The sequence below is a fragment of the Lepidochelys kempii genome, chromosome 10 (assembly GCF_965140265.1).
Source record: "Lepidochelys kempii isolate rLepKem1 chromosome 10, rLepKem1.hap2, whole genome shotgun sequence".
NCBI classification, from domain to species: Eukaryota; Metazoa; Chordata; order Testudines; family Cheloniidae; genus Lepidochelys; species Lepidochelys kempii.
The window spans coordinates 48,427,784-48,443,779 of record NC_133265.1 but is presented as its reverse complement, the minus strand read 5'-3'; the positions used below and the strand labels follow the sequence as shown (position 1 = coordinate 48,443,779).

Below are 15,996 nucleotides of genomic sequence, written 5' to 3'. Positions count from 1 at the left end.
ATTTGACCAATGCCGCGCCTGGGAGGGGCTGGAAACCCCGATAATACTGGAACATCACAGCTAAACTCCTCACCCGATACACCCTAAAACCAGGCTAAAAATAAACAGGCTTTATTGATTTATTTTAAAAATAAAACAAAGGAGCGAACCATTCAGTGATGTGAGGGGGACTACAAGACCAGCCGTGGGGGTAGCGTGAGGGTAGCAGGGGGTAGCATTGGGCAAGTGCAGTCATATCACGCTGTGAACCTCACTGACAGAAGTCAGAAAGTCTCAAGCCAAGAGCCAGATCCATAGCCCACTGAAATAAACAGCAGTCTTTTCATTGACTTTTCAGGGCTTTGAATCAGGCCTCAAGTGCACTGTACCTACTAGGACTAACATGCAGTGATATGCTGGTGTCACATGGTCACGGCCCAGCTTGGGGCCTCAGGGAAAGAAAAGACCACAGCCCAGAGTAGTGGCCTGGCTCACTCCATAACATCAATAACCAGGGGGGTGAGGTACTCGGAGTGACGGATCCCCAGGCTGAAATCCGGGGCCCTCGGCTTGGTGATGGTGACACGGCTGGTCTTGTAGTCCGCCGGCCCTGGAGTAGAGTCCCTTACGAAGTTGTACTTTCTCCACATGCTGTAGGCAGGTTGCCGGTGCAAGTAGACATTCGGTTCAGGCACAACAAAGGATGCTGGGCCAGGGACTCTCGCCAGCTCCTTGGCATTGCTCCACATGTCCATTTTGGAGGCCATGCTGTAGCAGGGGGCAGATGGCTTGATGGGAAGTCTAGGTCCCAGCATCCCTGGGAGGGTATAGGCATTGGGAGCTGGGTTGGGATCATTTTCACGGTAACGAGTGCGGTCAGCCAAGGAATAAGCCGGTGCGTAGGGTTCCCCCTGCGGATGCACCTTCTCTGTGTAGTATTCAGTTGGGGCAGGTGTGCTCATCAAACCTGGGAGCCAAGAGGCAGTTTGGTATCAATGTTACTCTGGTAGGGTTGGATTCTGCCTACTTCCGAAGCTGGCTGCACCCTGAGGTGTAGGCTGGTGCCCGCTGTGGGGTCATGCAACAGGCCTTTGGCCACAGCAGACCTCACTTCAAACGTGGCTTGCATTTCAAAAGAGTTTCTGTCTTACCAGAGTGTCTCTGGCCTGGGGAAATGGTGTGGATAGAATTGAGATGGATTGGCAGAGCTGTATGCAGGGGACCAGCAGTCAGAAAGGAGGGTGCATTCGTAGAGCTGTGGGGTGGGATGCTAACAGGGGAGGGCATTGTGCATCAGCCCTGAGAATCAGTCCAGACCCTCATCTGGTGTAAATCGGTGCAGCTCCATTTCATTCAATGGCATGATACCCATTTACACCGAGGATCTAGCCCAACGTTTTTAAGATCACTTGCCTTCACTATGCCTGGCAGTGGGCAAAACTCACATATTTCAAAGTTTGAATGACATTTTCAACCATTAAATCACCGTTAGTTGTCACAGGACTTTGTCAGACATTGTGCTACCTGCAACAGCTTCTGGCACAGTCTGGTCTCTCTTTTGTCCTGCCTGTCCCCTAGTAGCCCCATCCCCTCTCCCCATTGCTGCACCAGCACTCTGCCTTCTCTTTGGATTCATGCCTTCTAGATCCCCTTATATGAGGCAAATTGTGCATTAGCTGTCTCCTGCCACCTGATATTATAAACACCTGGGGACTCCCAGAAAATCTCATGCTGCCATCACTGTTTACATGTGATTCCCTTTAGAACACATTTTCAATGAGACTCACATGTCCAAAAGCAATTTTAGAAGCCCAGAAGACAATGCACTCCTGTACCACCCCAACCCCATGCACCAGGGTTTAGATGCACTAAGAAATCTAATCCCACCCTTTGTGTTTCCTGGGGCCCATAAAGGATTCTGCCCAGCTCCCATTGAAGTCAATGAGAGCTCTATCCGTGATAAAAGTCAAATATCTCCTCATATGCTGGCTAACCAAGAAGATACTAGCATATCCCTTAGTCAATGGAGAGTCACGACCAAGCAAGTCCCCTCACTATATAGTGCGGGGGCCCACCCAAAGGTGTGCTGATCCCTGGGAGCAGCCCACTGTTCTGGCTCTAGTGGAAGGGAAAGTGGCCTGTGCCAAGAAGAGGAGGAGACATCTCCTGGGACAACCCCATTTCCAGCTCACAAAGAGGAGCTGTTCCAAAGACATGGATCTGGGACATCAGACCAAGAGGGTCCAGGCACTGCCTTAGGACTCAAGGTAACTGCAGCCTTCCTGGGTGCAGGGGCTGCTCCGACCCTTGGAGGAGTTACTGAGGCATTAACCAATCAGCCAGGGCTGTCCCGTTGTAAATGTTATTGATGCTTTTCTGAAGAAACCATCTCAGTGTGTTGGATTTCCCACAGCCAGAGAGCACCGCCAGCAGGCAATGCCGACCCCTCCGACATTGCTCAGCATCCTGCTGCTCTGGGGGGCAAACAGCTGCACAGTGTTTCACACACACACACTTCTGCACAGACAAGGGGTGTTCAGGCATGGACTGGCCTTTGTGCCTTCAGTACATACCCCCTCCCTCAGGGCGAGGGCCATTCTTGGAGGGGGTAGCCAGGTCCCCAGCGTCACGCCCTGATGCCATGGCATTCAGGAGATGGATTGGTAAATGGCACATTCCCAGCCCTACTCTCTGAGCAGTGACTGCAGGGGCTCAGGGGGACACACAGCAGCCCTGATCTCCACTCCCTGTGGGGGCCTGGACGAGTCTCTGCGCTGTGGTTTTCTCACAGCCGTTCCAGCGCCCCAGGCCCCTGCAGCGTTACAGTGAAACAAGGCTCAGAAGACTGGCTGGCAGGTCAGAGCCAGAGCAGGCAGGGGCAGTGCAGAGGCCAGAGACAGCAGGCGGCACGGTACTGTCTATCACCAGTGAACCCGGGAAGAGACCCCCCTCTCCTGCCGCTCTCCCTCCAGGGTAAATGTCGCCATGGAGCAGACTCTAGGGGGTCAGGGCAGTGACATCAGCCCAGATGGGCATGAGGCTGAGGGGGAGACACCCGCTGGGCCATGGGAATAAGGCGACGGCCGGGGACATGCGGGTTTGCTGGCAAATCCCTGTTTATTTATGCAGCAGAAGCGCGGCCCTCATTCCATCTTCATAGTAATGCACAGGCCACGGAGAGGCTTGGGCCAGGTGACCAGCTAAACAGGGTCCTGCCAAACGACCCCAAACACAAGCAGATCCAGGGAGGGGCCAGCAGGCCCTCAGCACCTCCGCTCACATGACAGGAGGGTCAGAGGAAACAGGCCAGGCCCTGGTCTCACTGACGCCAATGGGAGCCTTGCCATTGACTGCAATGGGGGCAGGGTTTGGTCAGTACAAGGCTCATCTGGTTCCATTGCAGCCTGAGCCTTAGGGAAGCCTCCTGCCTCTGCCCATGGTGCTTGACAAGGGACAGCTGGGACCAGCGCAGTGAGTGACTCTCCAAGCACCTGCCTGCAGAGCCAAAGTGGCAGTCAGGAACCTGAATGCTTATCACCCTCATTCATCTCCGCTTTCTCCTTGGGCCTCTCTAATGGCCACAGGGGCAGATTCCCAAGGCAAATCCTTATTAGAGCACCTCAGTTTTACCTTCCTACCTCTCACCTAAGAAAGCCCGAAACAATATGCCCTCCTTTGACCACACAAATAGCCCCAGCCCTGTCCCCATGACTCTCCATCATCTCCTCTCCTTTCACAGGCCTGTCTGCATCACAACGATTTAATCTATATCTGTAGCATATGTCTTCATTTTGTTTTGTAAGCACCATTTTGGTTGTGATACTGTCCTGCGCCTTCCCTGTTGTCTCTTTGCCTCCATCTTGGACTAGGATTCCAAGAAGTGTTGACAATGCAGAGCAATCAAGGGTCATTAACCTGGAGGGCCTCCTGCTGAAAGGCAAGCACCTTGGATAATGAACTAGCTACTGCCCAGAGAAACCCATCCTTCCAGGTGAGATGGAAACCAAGCAATGGATCACCTGACAAGGGACTTGAAGTGACTGAGGATGGTCACCTGACACAGGAGACTGCAGCTTTATGAAAGGAAGCTCTCTCACCAGTCATCTTCAGAGAAGGAGAGGAAGACCCGAAGCTGAAGGCTGAGCCTGAGGAGAGGGATGCAGGAAGGACTTGGGATCCCTAAAAGGGTGGCCCAAAACCCACAGGGTAATCAGAGTGGTGAGGACACTGGAAGGAGGGATTTACATGCAGGTATTTGTTAGTTTTGTACAGATCTGTATACCTCTTGTGCTTTTTCTATGAGTAAAGTGTGTGTATGTGTGTCTGTGTGTTCAGAAACTCCTTTGCAGTGTCTGAGTGGTACCTGCTTACACTGTCACGCCATCCCTGAAGCGGGAGACAACTGGCCAGCACATGCAATTGGACCATGGGGTCAGACGTGGGGTCTGCACCTGGGGGGTTTGCCTGGAGGCCCACAAACAGTGCCTAAACTCTGCCCACCCCCAACAAGCAAGAGCCTGTGAGCCCCCAGGGTGGGGTCCAGTACAGCAGACTGGGGAGTATCTGGCAGGGTGAAATCATCAGGGTTGCAACATTCCCTCATTACCGTTATCTGGGAGCTCCCAAACACAGCACTTCCCATAGGCCATGACCAGACTGTGCTCGCTGCCTCTGTTTCTCTCTCCCTTTGAATGGGCTGCCCCTCCGAGACATCTGTGGTGAGTGAGTCAACTGGCTCCAGGCTGCTGAGCTCTTGAAGAGCGTTGTCTGTACCCTTCTTCCACACAATGATGCACTGGGAACATAAGGGCTCCTGGGACCCGACCTGCACAAGCCATCAGCTGCTTTTTATTTCCTCGCCCCCTCACTGGGACAATGAACTCTTCAAGTGAAGAAGCTAAAGCAGCAGCCCACGTAGCTCAGGCCTCTAGGCCCTAGCAGCTGCATAGAAATACAGGCAATAGCAATGCTTGGCACGGCGGCTTTTCTGCTCATCTTTCTCCCCGGCTGCCAGTTGGTTAATAAGGACCAGAGCAACTATTGCTGCTTGGGTCCAGCTGGGACATGCCACTAACTGCTCTCATTACGGGTATCAGCATTTCCCCTGGGGCTCTAGTGCTGGCCTCTCTGTCTATTCTCCTCGGGGACCTCCTGCCTTTATCTTCGCTCTTCAAAGCCCTTCTACGCAGAGCCCACCACCTCTGTTCACTTCCCCAGGGGACCGATTTCATCTCTTTCTCCCTGAATGCCCAGCTCACTTCAGCAGCAGGGTCTTCACCCCTCATTGCCTCTTCCAGCAAGAGCCGTGTTTTCTCCTGAGGAACAGTTCCATTCTCTTGGTGACCCCTCCGGCTTGCAGCTCGTCTGCCCTGCTTGCTACTGACCTGCCCAGATCGAGCAGTGCTAAAGGGAGGGCATTCTAAGCAAGGCCCACATTAGGCACTGAGGGCTGGATGCTGTGCTGGCGTGACTGTCATAGGTGCCGAGTGAACGGCTGAGATACATTTGTACACCCTGCCTTAAACAGGCATCCCAGCCCTTCAGCACTGACCTTTAAGAGGCTCACTAAGTAAGTGCCACAGGCCAGATGAGTCAGTGTGCTTGGTAATTCAAATCATTAACCCCCAAAAGGGTTTGCTGGGACAGACACAGTGGGTCATGTAATGGATAACATGACAGAGGTGTGAGAACATCAGCAAGCGCAATGGTGGCACATCCTTCACCTCCCTTTGGAGTTTCACACACTCCCATGGCAGCATGGACAGAACCTTCAGCGCTGGCAACCTCTCCTCCTGGACAGCTGGGAAGGGGCAGAGGATGTCCCATCCGATGCCAGACTGAACTGGAAGGAGGACTACTTGCCCAGCAGGGGGCTAAGAGCAATAGGAGTGGCCAGAGCCTAGCAGAAGCCCCCTGAGCAAGCTACCAGATCCTTACTAGGTCCAGAAGGTCCTCAGCTCCTGCACTGCTTGGTTTGCATGTTGTTATTAGCCGTGTATACAGCACTGCAGGCCTGGAAGGACCTTAGGGAAATGTGGCAAACAAATTACAGTCCCTGCGCCAAATAGTTTATAGTCTAAAGGCACAAATTGGTGTGGTACAGTTGGGATGACGTGGAGACAAGTTTCAGAGTTTAAGGACCAGAAGGTGTCTGTTCAGGGGACAAGTCCAGCAAGGAAATAAGGGGATAGGACAGGAGGGCTATCCAGAAGGGAAAAGGAGGAGGGCCAGCAGAGTACAATGATGGAGCTGAGAATTCAGGTGGATGGAGCCAAGGAAGAAGTTGAAACTGAGCAATACCCTCTCCTATATTTCTGTATCAATGCACACCAGCTGCCACATCCCAACCCATACGTGACAGATGGGTGTCTGGAATGCCACTTAGCGCATATCTGCCTGCAGGCCAAAGGCATATTCGTGTCTGGAGATGTCATCATGCACTGTCAGCACAGGAGTAGACGAAGCTTTCTGTGCAGAGCAGGAGCCTGCTGTTTCTCTGGATGCGAGGTTGATCAAGACGTGAGGTAATCTGGCTTCCTCTTTGCAGGGTTACGCCCAGGGAAGTAGCTGTGCCCTTGTGGGCTGTGTGGTTTCTGTGGGGAGCTGGAAATGATATCATCTGGAACAGCAGGCTGTATTCTGACAGGAGCCTTGGCTTGGACTCATATTCACAAGCATCCCTCAATTACACAATCATGAGTTGTGATGTTCTATTTTTTCCCTGTGCCCTCTGGGTCCCTGAGTTGGAGGCCTTTTGGCTGAAACTCTTGGGGTATCTTCCCTCAGATTTGGTCTTTGGCCCACATGGATTGGGGGGGGGCTCTGTCAGTCCTGGAACAGAGGTAGTCACAAACTGCATGCAATCTCTTCTTCCAGGAAAATCAGCCCCACGCCAGTGCCCAGTTCCCAGGGGGTAACCGCCACAGGAACTGACTCAGAGAGCAAATTCTCCTGCGGCTCACAGGGCTTCCTCCCCAGAAGCTGCCGCCACACAGAACCTTGCCTCACCCCAAACTAACACCACATAGCATGTCTTCACAAGACCAAATGTTTGTTCACATGCTAAACAATAAAGAACTTGGAAGACTATATATAACAGGGCCACCTGCCATAACAGTCTGATGCCTATTTAACAGGCCAGGAAATTGAGCAACTGAGGTATTGAGCGCCTTGGCCAGACTCACGCAGGAAGTCTGTGATAGAGTCAGGAATTCAACCCCAGTCTCCCAGCACCTAGTCTTGTGCCTTACCCTGCAGACCAGCCTTCCTCCCTCACATGGGCACAACTATTTGAAGACATCAGAGACAGACTTGTCAGCAGTTGCTTTGCGATGCAGGACAGCCAATTCTCATGCACGGGGACCTCACGTCCCTCTCCCCACAGTTATTATAACAGAGGACTTCACTGTGGTGGTGTAGGATATCACCATTAAACTCCTCAATGGCATTGTCATTCATGGTTGCTTATCTTTAATTCCATAGCTAACCTCCAAAGTTCTCGATTATGAAACTAAAGCTACATAACCCTCTTGGATTCCTTGCCATTATTTCCACATGGTTTGCACTGGCGTTGCTGTCTGTTCATTCAGGCAGTCACATACTCAGACTCTCCAAGTCCCCCAGCTTTAGGAAGATGAGGTGTTCTGGATTTACTGAACAATCCAAATTGGCCCCTGCTGTTATCCTTTCCCATTCGTCTGCATAAACCAAACCCTACAGGGATTTACACATCTGCCCAGCTGCTTCTAACGGCTACACAGAGCCACAATGTTTCCCATCACCTGCTCCCTGAGCTGAGGCAGAGAAGGCAGCTGGATAGAGCCAACAAAATTCCAGATGTGGCTGCTGTCAACAAGCCACATGTGTTTGCGAGGGTGGGAGTAGAAGTACACACTCGCACTCTCTGTGTCTCTAACACGAGTTGAAGTAACATATGCTAAGACTGTCAGCTCCTTGAGGCAGGGACCACCTGTTGGTCCTGTATATGTAGAGCACCTAACACAATAAGAGTCCTGGTCCATGCTCCTGGTCCTGGTCCTCTCTGGTCCTGATCCTCAGCACGATTATTATTGTTGATTGTATAATTAATAATAATGGCATTTTTGCCAGTTTACTTTATTTGTGGCCCTGTTACGTGTAGTCTTTCCTGTGCTTAGGAAAGCTAGAGGTTTCCAGTTACTGTTGCTAGTTGTCCACTGTGTGTCTGGTAAGCCTGGATAGTGGCTGGAGGGAGCGTATGCATCTATAGGAAGTTTCTCAATGTAACTTTTTTCCTCCCATTAAATACATTTCTCGCCTCACCCCATGATTCCCAAAGAGGATGTGGAGGTCACATGGGAGAAGACGTGTCTGCCCTCTCTAAATAATGTTAAAAAAACAAACCACCTTAGAGTCTGATCCAAAGCCCACTGAAGTCAATGGGAATCTTTCCACTGGCCTGAAAGGGCTGCAGATCAGCCCCTGATTCACCAAGAGGAGAGGGTAAAGGTCTTTCCTGCTCATCTACCAAATGGTGGGTGTGTTGTTAAACAGGCACAAGGCAACTGGGACCCTCTGCAGAGCGTCTGTTTAATAAACATTAGGTGGATTGGGGACACGTAAGTTAGACACTGATAGCCCTGGTTAGAGCAGGGGGAAGTACCGGCAGCTGTAGCAATGCATGTGGAGTCTGGCCTCCAATAGCCCGGTTATTCAGTGACTGTCCTCCCAAATAACATCGCTAATGCACCACCGTGCTAAAATAATTCGGTTGCTCTTCCAGTCTTGTATCTCCCACAGCTCTAACAATGCACCTCTCTCTGAGCTGCTATTCCAGTGCCATGGGCCATTCCTGAACAGCACTGAAGGTGTGCAGTATGTTCCTGAGCATACTGAAGTGATGACAAACTCCGGTGGTATCATGCTAAAACAAATGCCCACTAAGGGCGAGGATGAGACCTTCAACCTCATGTCAGTTGCAGTCAATGTCGTATTGAAACCCACATCTGCAGAGAAGACGAACTAGTGCATTTACCCACTGCAACACCAAGGTCCCTAGAAGGTCTAACTACATTCTGGCTCCTTCATCCCCATGCAGGGCGAGACTTCATAAATGTCATCAGAATTCCAGCTAGGTTAGGAGATGCAGGCTCAGATCATCAGCTAGTGTAAACCAATGTAGCTCCATTATGGAGCTAGGCTAATACACACCAGCAGAGGAGCTGGCCCAGTGAGAATCAATGGGCCAGATTCCACCCTAGTGTAATGGGCTTGCCCTGGGTATGAATTTGGCCTGCTTGGATCCAATGAGTTAGTTATTTTTTGCGAAAGCACCGAGAAGGCTTGGGCTGTCGTATGCCAAGAAATTATGAAAGAGTAACTAACTCCTCCTGGTGCGAGCGTATGTGATTGTTCTCAGCACGTTCCATGCATGCTGCCTTCCAAGGTTTGTGTGGTGGGAAGCACAACAGAATCAGCTTTTCAGGGCCAGAGAGTCCATGGCAGCAAGTGGGGAGCCTGCTTTAAAAAGGAAACAGTCCCCCACCTGGTTAACAGCTGCTAGGTGGAGCAACAGCTGGTTCTGGACCTGATCCAAAACCCATTGAACTGAGATCTTTCCCAATGCATGGGTGTGCCCCTGATTAAGCTCACATGGGGCTAGGGGACTGGGAGCCAGTCAGATGGATGAGAGAGCTGCTGCCATTGGCACCAGGACAGAGGTAGGTAGCATGTGTGACAGGAACTGTGATGCCAGCGCTCAGGGTTACTGTAGGTACCTATGGGCGCACTGTCCTGGGGACCTAGTCTGCAGATTCCGCCCCAAGAATGGAACAACCAGAGAAGACAGTCCCCCAGAGAAACCTTCTAGTTTTCCCACTTAGTCCACTGGGACAGCACTTTGTGGGCTTAGGGAGTGCTGGGCAGATAGTCACACAGTGCAGACATGATCAGAAAAGCTCAGAGTTCTGTACCTCACTTAATTTTAAGGCGTTCCAAGTAACCTGTGACACTACACTCGTCTATCTGTCCATCATACCCTAACCATCATGGAATGCACTGAAATAACAGACCAGCCATGTTACTGCTACTCACTTAGACTCTTCTCTCGGTTCTGTATGCAGAAGGACGACGGCTTCCACCACCCAAAGCGGGAGAGGTGAGGGTCTATGAAGAAGGCACCAGGACTGACTGTGTCAGCCAAGACTACAAGAGAAAGGAGAAGAATTCAGTTCAGGAAGTATCAGCTCACAAGCCACAGCTGAGAGATCTGACCCTCAACTCACCATCTTGCACTGGTTTGACTTTTTTGGTCCCTCTAGCTTCCCCTAGAGCCTTTAGAACTCGGATTCTAGAGGAGCTGGGCATGATGACCACATGTCTTTGTGCTGAAGATTTCGTCCCCAACCAGGACAAAGTGCCAGAAATGGGCTGGTTCTGTGCCCATGGGCTGATAGCACCACAGGAACACTCCTGCACTCTGCTACCATTTGGGTAGGAGACATCCAAGAAGCAATGCATTTCTCCCATAGGGACTGTAGCACATGTCATTTATCCTGTAACCTTCTGTAAGTTAGGTGCTCGGTCCATGGACACTTGGGACTAAGACTATCCACATGCTCGTCAGGTGCTGAGTCCTTGGGCCTTTGAGGCTTAGTCAGGTTGTCTTTCCCTCCGACTACAGAGTTTCAAACTCATTTTGGATTTTTGTATTCTAAGGCATTGTGGGCCAGATGTTCAGCTGGTGTAAATCACTGATGTCAATAGATCGACACCAATTCACACGGGCTGAGGATCTGGCTCCATGTCTGTAACTCACTTTTCTCCGTGTGTTTTATACGCATTGTGTAGGCTGGTTCTGCAAACATGGTGAAGTCATGATTCCTGATGCCAGTGCAAGGCTGCCGGCCATATTTTCCAGCCCCTGGCCCTGGAATGCAAACGGAAATGTGAATGTACAATGTTAACATAAAGAGAGGAACGGGCCAGCCCCCCCTTTAACTTATATAAAAGGTTCAACCAGAAGAGAGTCACACCCTATGCTCCTTGTGAAGCTCCTTTCTCCTCCTACCCATGTATCATCTCAGTCCAAGACAAGGAAGCGATCTTGTGACTAATGTCCCGTAAGGTCTCTAGCCCTCCTGCCCTAAACCCCATTCTTCAGAGCTTAATAATGAGGGTAACCATCCTCTAATGACAAGGTCTTTATTCTTCCACTGGCCTTCTATCCCGTTCCCTGGCATGGTTATATAATTATGGGAGTTACCAGAAGGTTTACCCTGAAGGAGTTACCCTGACCAGAAGGTTCCTAGCCTCCTGTTCTCCAGAACTCCATGGTGTAGGTGTTACCGTCCCTAATGGAAGGTATCACCTCCTCCCTCTTGTCACTCCAGGGCACAGATGAGATAATCTCTGCTCTCTGTATCCTACAGCCCCAGATGGGAATGTGACTGCAAAGGTGACTGTCCCATACGGTTGTAGCTTTCTCACCTTTCCATCCTGGAAAGCATCTCTTCATAAGAGAAAGATTCCCCAATGGACCCCCAAATCCCAACACTCCAAGCTCTGTTGCTTGGCTGTCAATTATGGACTACTGGAAGGTCTCTGCAGGGCTCTGGCAGTGATCCATGGACCATCATTTGAGACTCACTGACCTAACAAGAAGGCCTCCAGCGCCTCTGTTTCCTACCCTCCCAGGCTGCAGATGACCTATAGGAGTTACTCCCTGGTTCGAATGCGATTACTTCAGATTTTGCACAAGCCACAGTGATAACCAGATGTAACCAATTCTCCATCAGCCTGAGCAGCCATTGGCATCCCACTAAGACAGGCACAACCTAGAGATGCTGGTTCCCTGTGAACTCTGGCTGTGGCCTACTGGACCCAGTCCGGCTCCATACATACGAGCTTCTCCACTAGTCCCTTTCCCACCCCCCAGCTCTGTCTTTCTGACTTTCTATCTAGAGCAAATCCATCTATAAAAATGCTCACTTGCCTGCCTTAGGATGAGAAGTGCTAACTATTATCAACTACTATTAGCATCAGCAGCACCATCTATCTATCCATCTGTCATCTTGGGATACTGTACTGGGTAATTCCCATTTATTCCAGGTATTCTTCCGTCTATCTCTCTGCCTATCCCCATGGTATCGAGGCAACTCTTTCACTCTAGCTGGAGCAAAGCAGGGACAAGTAGGGCTATTTCTCCCCTAACGTGGTTTAGTTCCAATGTGTTTCCCCGGGTGAGAAGTTCACTCACCCTTGATTTTGGCACTGATTGGTGGGTACTGCTTGACTCCCCCTGGTGCTGTGCCTGAGGTTCTACAGGTGCTAGGGCCATAATTGCCAGCTCGGCTGGGACCTTTAGACTTGGACATTTCCCTTGGGGGAGGCCTCGGGGAGTCTTTATAGCGTCCGTCGCCAGCTGTTACCCTGGAAACACACACCAAGAAAACAATCAATCAATCAATCAATCAATAAATAAAGCTCCACGGCACCCAGGCTTGGCTTCTTGCTAGAGGGACGAGGGCACTGATGAACCGAAAGGGCGGCATGACAAAGTCAAAGCAGCCATTTGCAAACCGTACGTGGGGAAAAGACGGGCTCTGCGTTAACGATCAGTTTGGACCAGTGACTCGCGTTGCTGCTGCTTCAACTTGGCCAAGGATTAAAAGCTTAATTTAAAAAACCAAACAAAAAACCAAACACCCGGATCCTCAAACTTGCCTTCGACTTCTTTTTTTGGACCGTAAATGGCAGCCCCTGCTCTGATTAGCCCTTTGGTTGCCAAGGGGATGACGTAAGTGTGGAATCTGGAAGGTCTGTTTATTTCCATGTTGCCATGGTGCTGGCAGAATGTTGTGGAAGGATGTGTATGGAGCCAAAGGGGGCCAGACTAGCCCCCAATATGATCCAGGGCATTAGCTCTGCATAGTGACCACTAAGGAGGAGAAAGCCACAGGCAGTTGCTGAGACACGGTCTAGCCAGGCTCCAAAGGCTGATCATGTTACCAACCATTGCTGCCGTTGTAAAAGAAAGATTTAGTAAAAAAAACAAACAAACCTTTTATGAGCCCTGCAGCCCAAGTTGTTATCAGAGAATAATACGTAGTCTGTAAAAACCCCAATAGCACTCCTCTAAAGGGGCAGGCTGCTGATGTGTCCAGGCAGCTCTCAAAATAGTTTGTCTCGAGCTAAAGAAGAAGGGTGTCTAGTGCAGTGGTTTTCAAACCGTGGGTCACGACCCAGTACTGGGTCACAGAATGTAAGGCACTTGGTTGCAGCGGCTCTGGTCAGCACCGCCGATCTTGCCGTTAAAAGTCCCATCGGCGGTGCTGCACGGCTAAGGCAGGCTAGTTCCTACTTATTCTGACACTCCGCTGCACCCTGGAAGCGGCCAGCAGAAGGTCTGGTTCCTAGGTGGGGAAGCCACGGGGCTTCGCACACTGCCCCCACTCCGAGCACTGGCTCCACCTCCCATTGGCTGGGAACCGGCCAATGGGAGCTGGTGGGGGGGTGCCTGCAGGTGAGAGCCACGCAGACCCACTTGCGTACCTCCGCCTAGGAGCCAAACCTGCTGCTCGATGCTTCCAGGATAGGCAGGAAGCCTGCCTTAGCACTCCCACTGCACTACTCACTGGGAGCCACCTGAGGTAAGCCCATGCCCCAACCCTACGTCCCAATCCCCTGCCTCATCCCTGAGCCTCCCCAAACCCGTGCCCCTTCCTGCCCCCCAAACCCCTCATCCCCAGCCCCACTCCAGAGCCTGCACCCCCAGCCCAGAGCACTGACCCCCTCCCACACTGCAACCCCCGCCCAGCCCAGAGCCCCCTCCCACATCCTGAACCTCTCATTCCAGGCCCCACCCCACAGCCCTCACCCCTGCACCCCAACTCTCTGCCTCAGCCCTGAGCCCCTCCCACACTACAAACCCCTCATCCCCAGCTCTGTTGGGTCACAGGCATCAACAATTTTCTTCAACTGGGTCACCAGAAAAAAAGTTTGAAAACCACTGGCCTAGTGGCTCTGGCACTCCATGGGGAGCTCAGCACTGGGTTCCAACCCTGGCTCTGCCACTGATCAGCTGTGGCCCTGGGCAAGTCACTTCTCCACTCTCAGCCTGTTTCCCTCTCACCCGTTGCCTGTGCTCCCTATTTCGATGGAAAACTCCTTAGGGCAGGGATTGTCTCTCAGTGCGTATGCACAGTGCCTACCACAATGGGACCTCAGTCTTGGCTGGGGCTTCTAGGCACAGTTACTAATTACAATTAATAATTCCATCCTGGCTTTGTGGTTTGAATGGGACAGGGAGTGAGCAGACTTGGGTTCTGTCCCTCACGCTGCCGCTGAATGTGTATGATCCTAGGCAAACCAGTTAATCACTCTGTGCCTCAGTTTGCCCATCTGTAAAAGAGGGTTTATAACACTTCCTTACCTTTGTAAAGTGCTTTGAGAGTCTCCAATAAAACAAGGACACAAATTACACTAAAAACACACATTGTGCCAACCTCATGGCCACCCCTACACCCTCTTCAAGAGTAAGAATTGTAACAGCAGAGAGCAGTGAGATTACAGGGGCATTTTAATATGCCCCCAGGTACTTAACTGTTTCTCCTCCAGTTGGGAAGCAGCAGAACTGCTTGCTGTCCTTGTGCTGAGCAAACGAGTACCACCCTTAACGAGTACCACCTGTGTACGTACTGCAGTTACACCACTGCTCGTGTGCTGCTGTGTTTGGCATCTTTATCACAGAGTACTCGGGAAGGGAAATCTAGCAGGTTTAGAAGTTTCTTATACAAGAGGAGAATGTAAATTCCCTGAAATCTGCCAAGGAGCCACTCAACGGGAGGTTTCATTGCAGAAAGATGCAGTCCCGCCCTTAAAGGGTCACTGGCAGAGCTGGTAGGCCCCAAATTAGTAGTTTTCAGTTGAACAGGAAGCTTTGCTTCTCGGAGGCACTGGTCCACTGCAGTTTGCTCTCCTCTGCATCAATCCAGATGTTGACTATGAAAGAAAAACAAACCCACAGCCATCATCCTAGCCTCACAAGAGAAACAAATCTGCTGTCCATACCCTGGACTTCTCCTGAGTTTACATTACAGCAGGCTGCAGAGCTGTAATAAATACATGGGGGACTTGAATGAGGTGGCTGAAAGAGAGGGATAGGGATGGGAGAAGTTGCAGCAAAAGCTGTGTCTCTCTTTGTAAGAGCCCATCCAGAGGTAGCATTTTTGTCCTTGCCTCAAATTCATTTATTTCCTTTATTTATTGTGCTAAAAAGACTGACCAGAGTGGAATACAAAGGGGTTTGAGGTACGAGGGAGAGCCCTGTTTTAACTTCCCTAACACCTTCTGCTTGATGGCTCTGTTTCTTGTATCCACCTGTTGTTTCACATCTTATACTTAGATGGCAAGCTCTTTGAAGCAGGGATCCCGTTTGTTGGCTGTGTGTACAGCACTACACAACAGAACCACTTCAATGCAAATGATAAACGATAAAAATAATGACCCAACATCTATGCTGTTAGTGAAAAAAGCTCCCAAAGTCTCTCCCCACCTGCCTGGACATTTCAGACACCCCACAGTTTGGAGGAGAGAGGGGAACTGTGGGTGATGCTGCAGCAGTAATATATAACTCTTGGAAGATGCCTGATGCCTCCCTTATTCATATTCATTTAGGGAAAAATCCTACACAATAATTCAGTGAAGGTTACGAACCAACATACAGCATCACCAACACAAGCATGATGAAACAAGGAAACAAAAATGTAAAACATCAGCAATCCACATGTCCTCAGGAAACTCACCAATAATGCAGGCTTCTCACAGAACACATTGCAAACATTAGCAACATAGCTCCATAATGCAAGGCCTGATTCCCTGGCCGTCCATCCCCCCGTACTTTGTGCAAAGTGAGTGCAAGGTGAGTGTTTAACACTTTGTATTGCTGTACACTTTCCCAGGGTCTGGCTAGTGGGTCTTGCCCACATGCTCAGGATATAACTGATCACCATATCTGAGGTCAGGAAGGGATTTTTCCCC

At 50.8% G+C, this 15,996-nt stretch overlaps 1 protein-coding gene across 1 annotated transcript; it reads right to left on the bottom strand.

Annotated features, from left to right (window-relative positions):
- Positions 1–434: 434 nt before the first annotated feature.
- CIMAP1C (ciliary microtubule associated protein 1C) lies at positions 435–12,336 on the bottom strand. Its single transcript, XM_073361462.1, has 4 exons — positions 12,215–12,336; positions 10,775–10,885; positions 10,051–10,161; positions 435–946 (listed from the first exon to the last, which is right to left on the bottom strand). The coding sequence occupies exons 1-4, from the start codon at positions 12,330–12,332 to the stop codon at positions 471–473; spliced, it is 816 nt and encodes a 271-aa protein (XP_073217563.1). The 5' UTR covers positions 12,333–12,336; the 3' UTR covers positions 435–470.
- Positions 12,337–15,996: the final 3,660 nt, after the last annotated feature.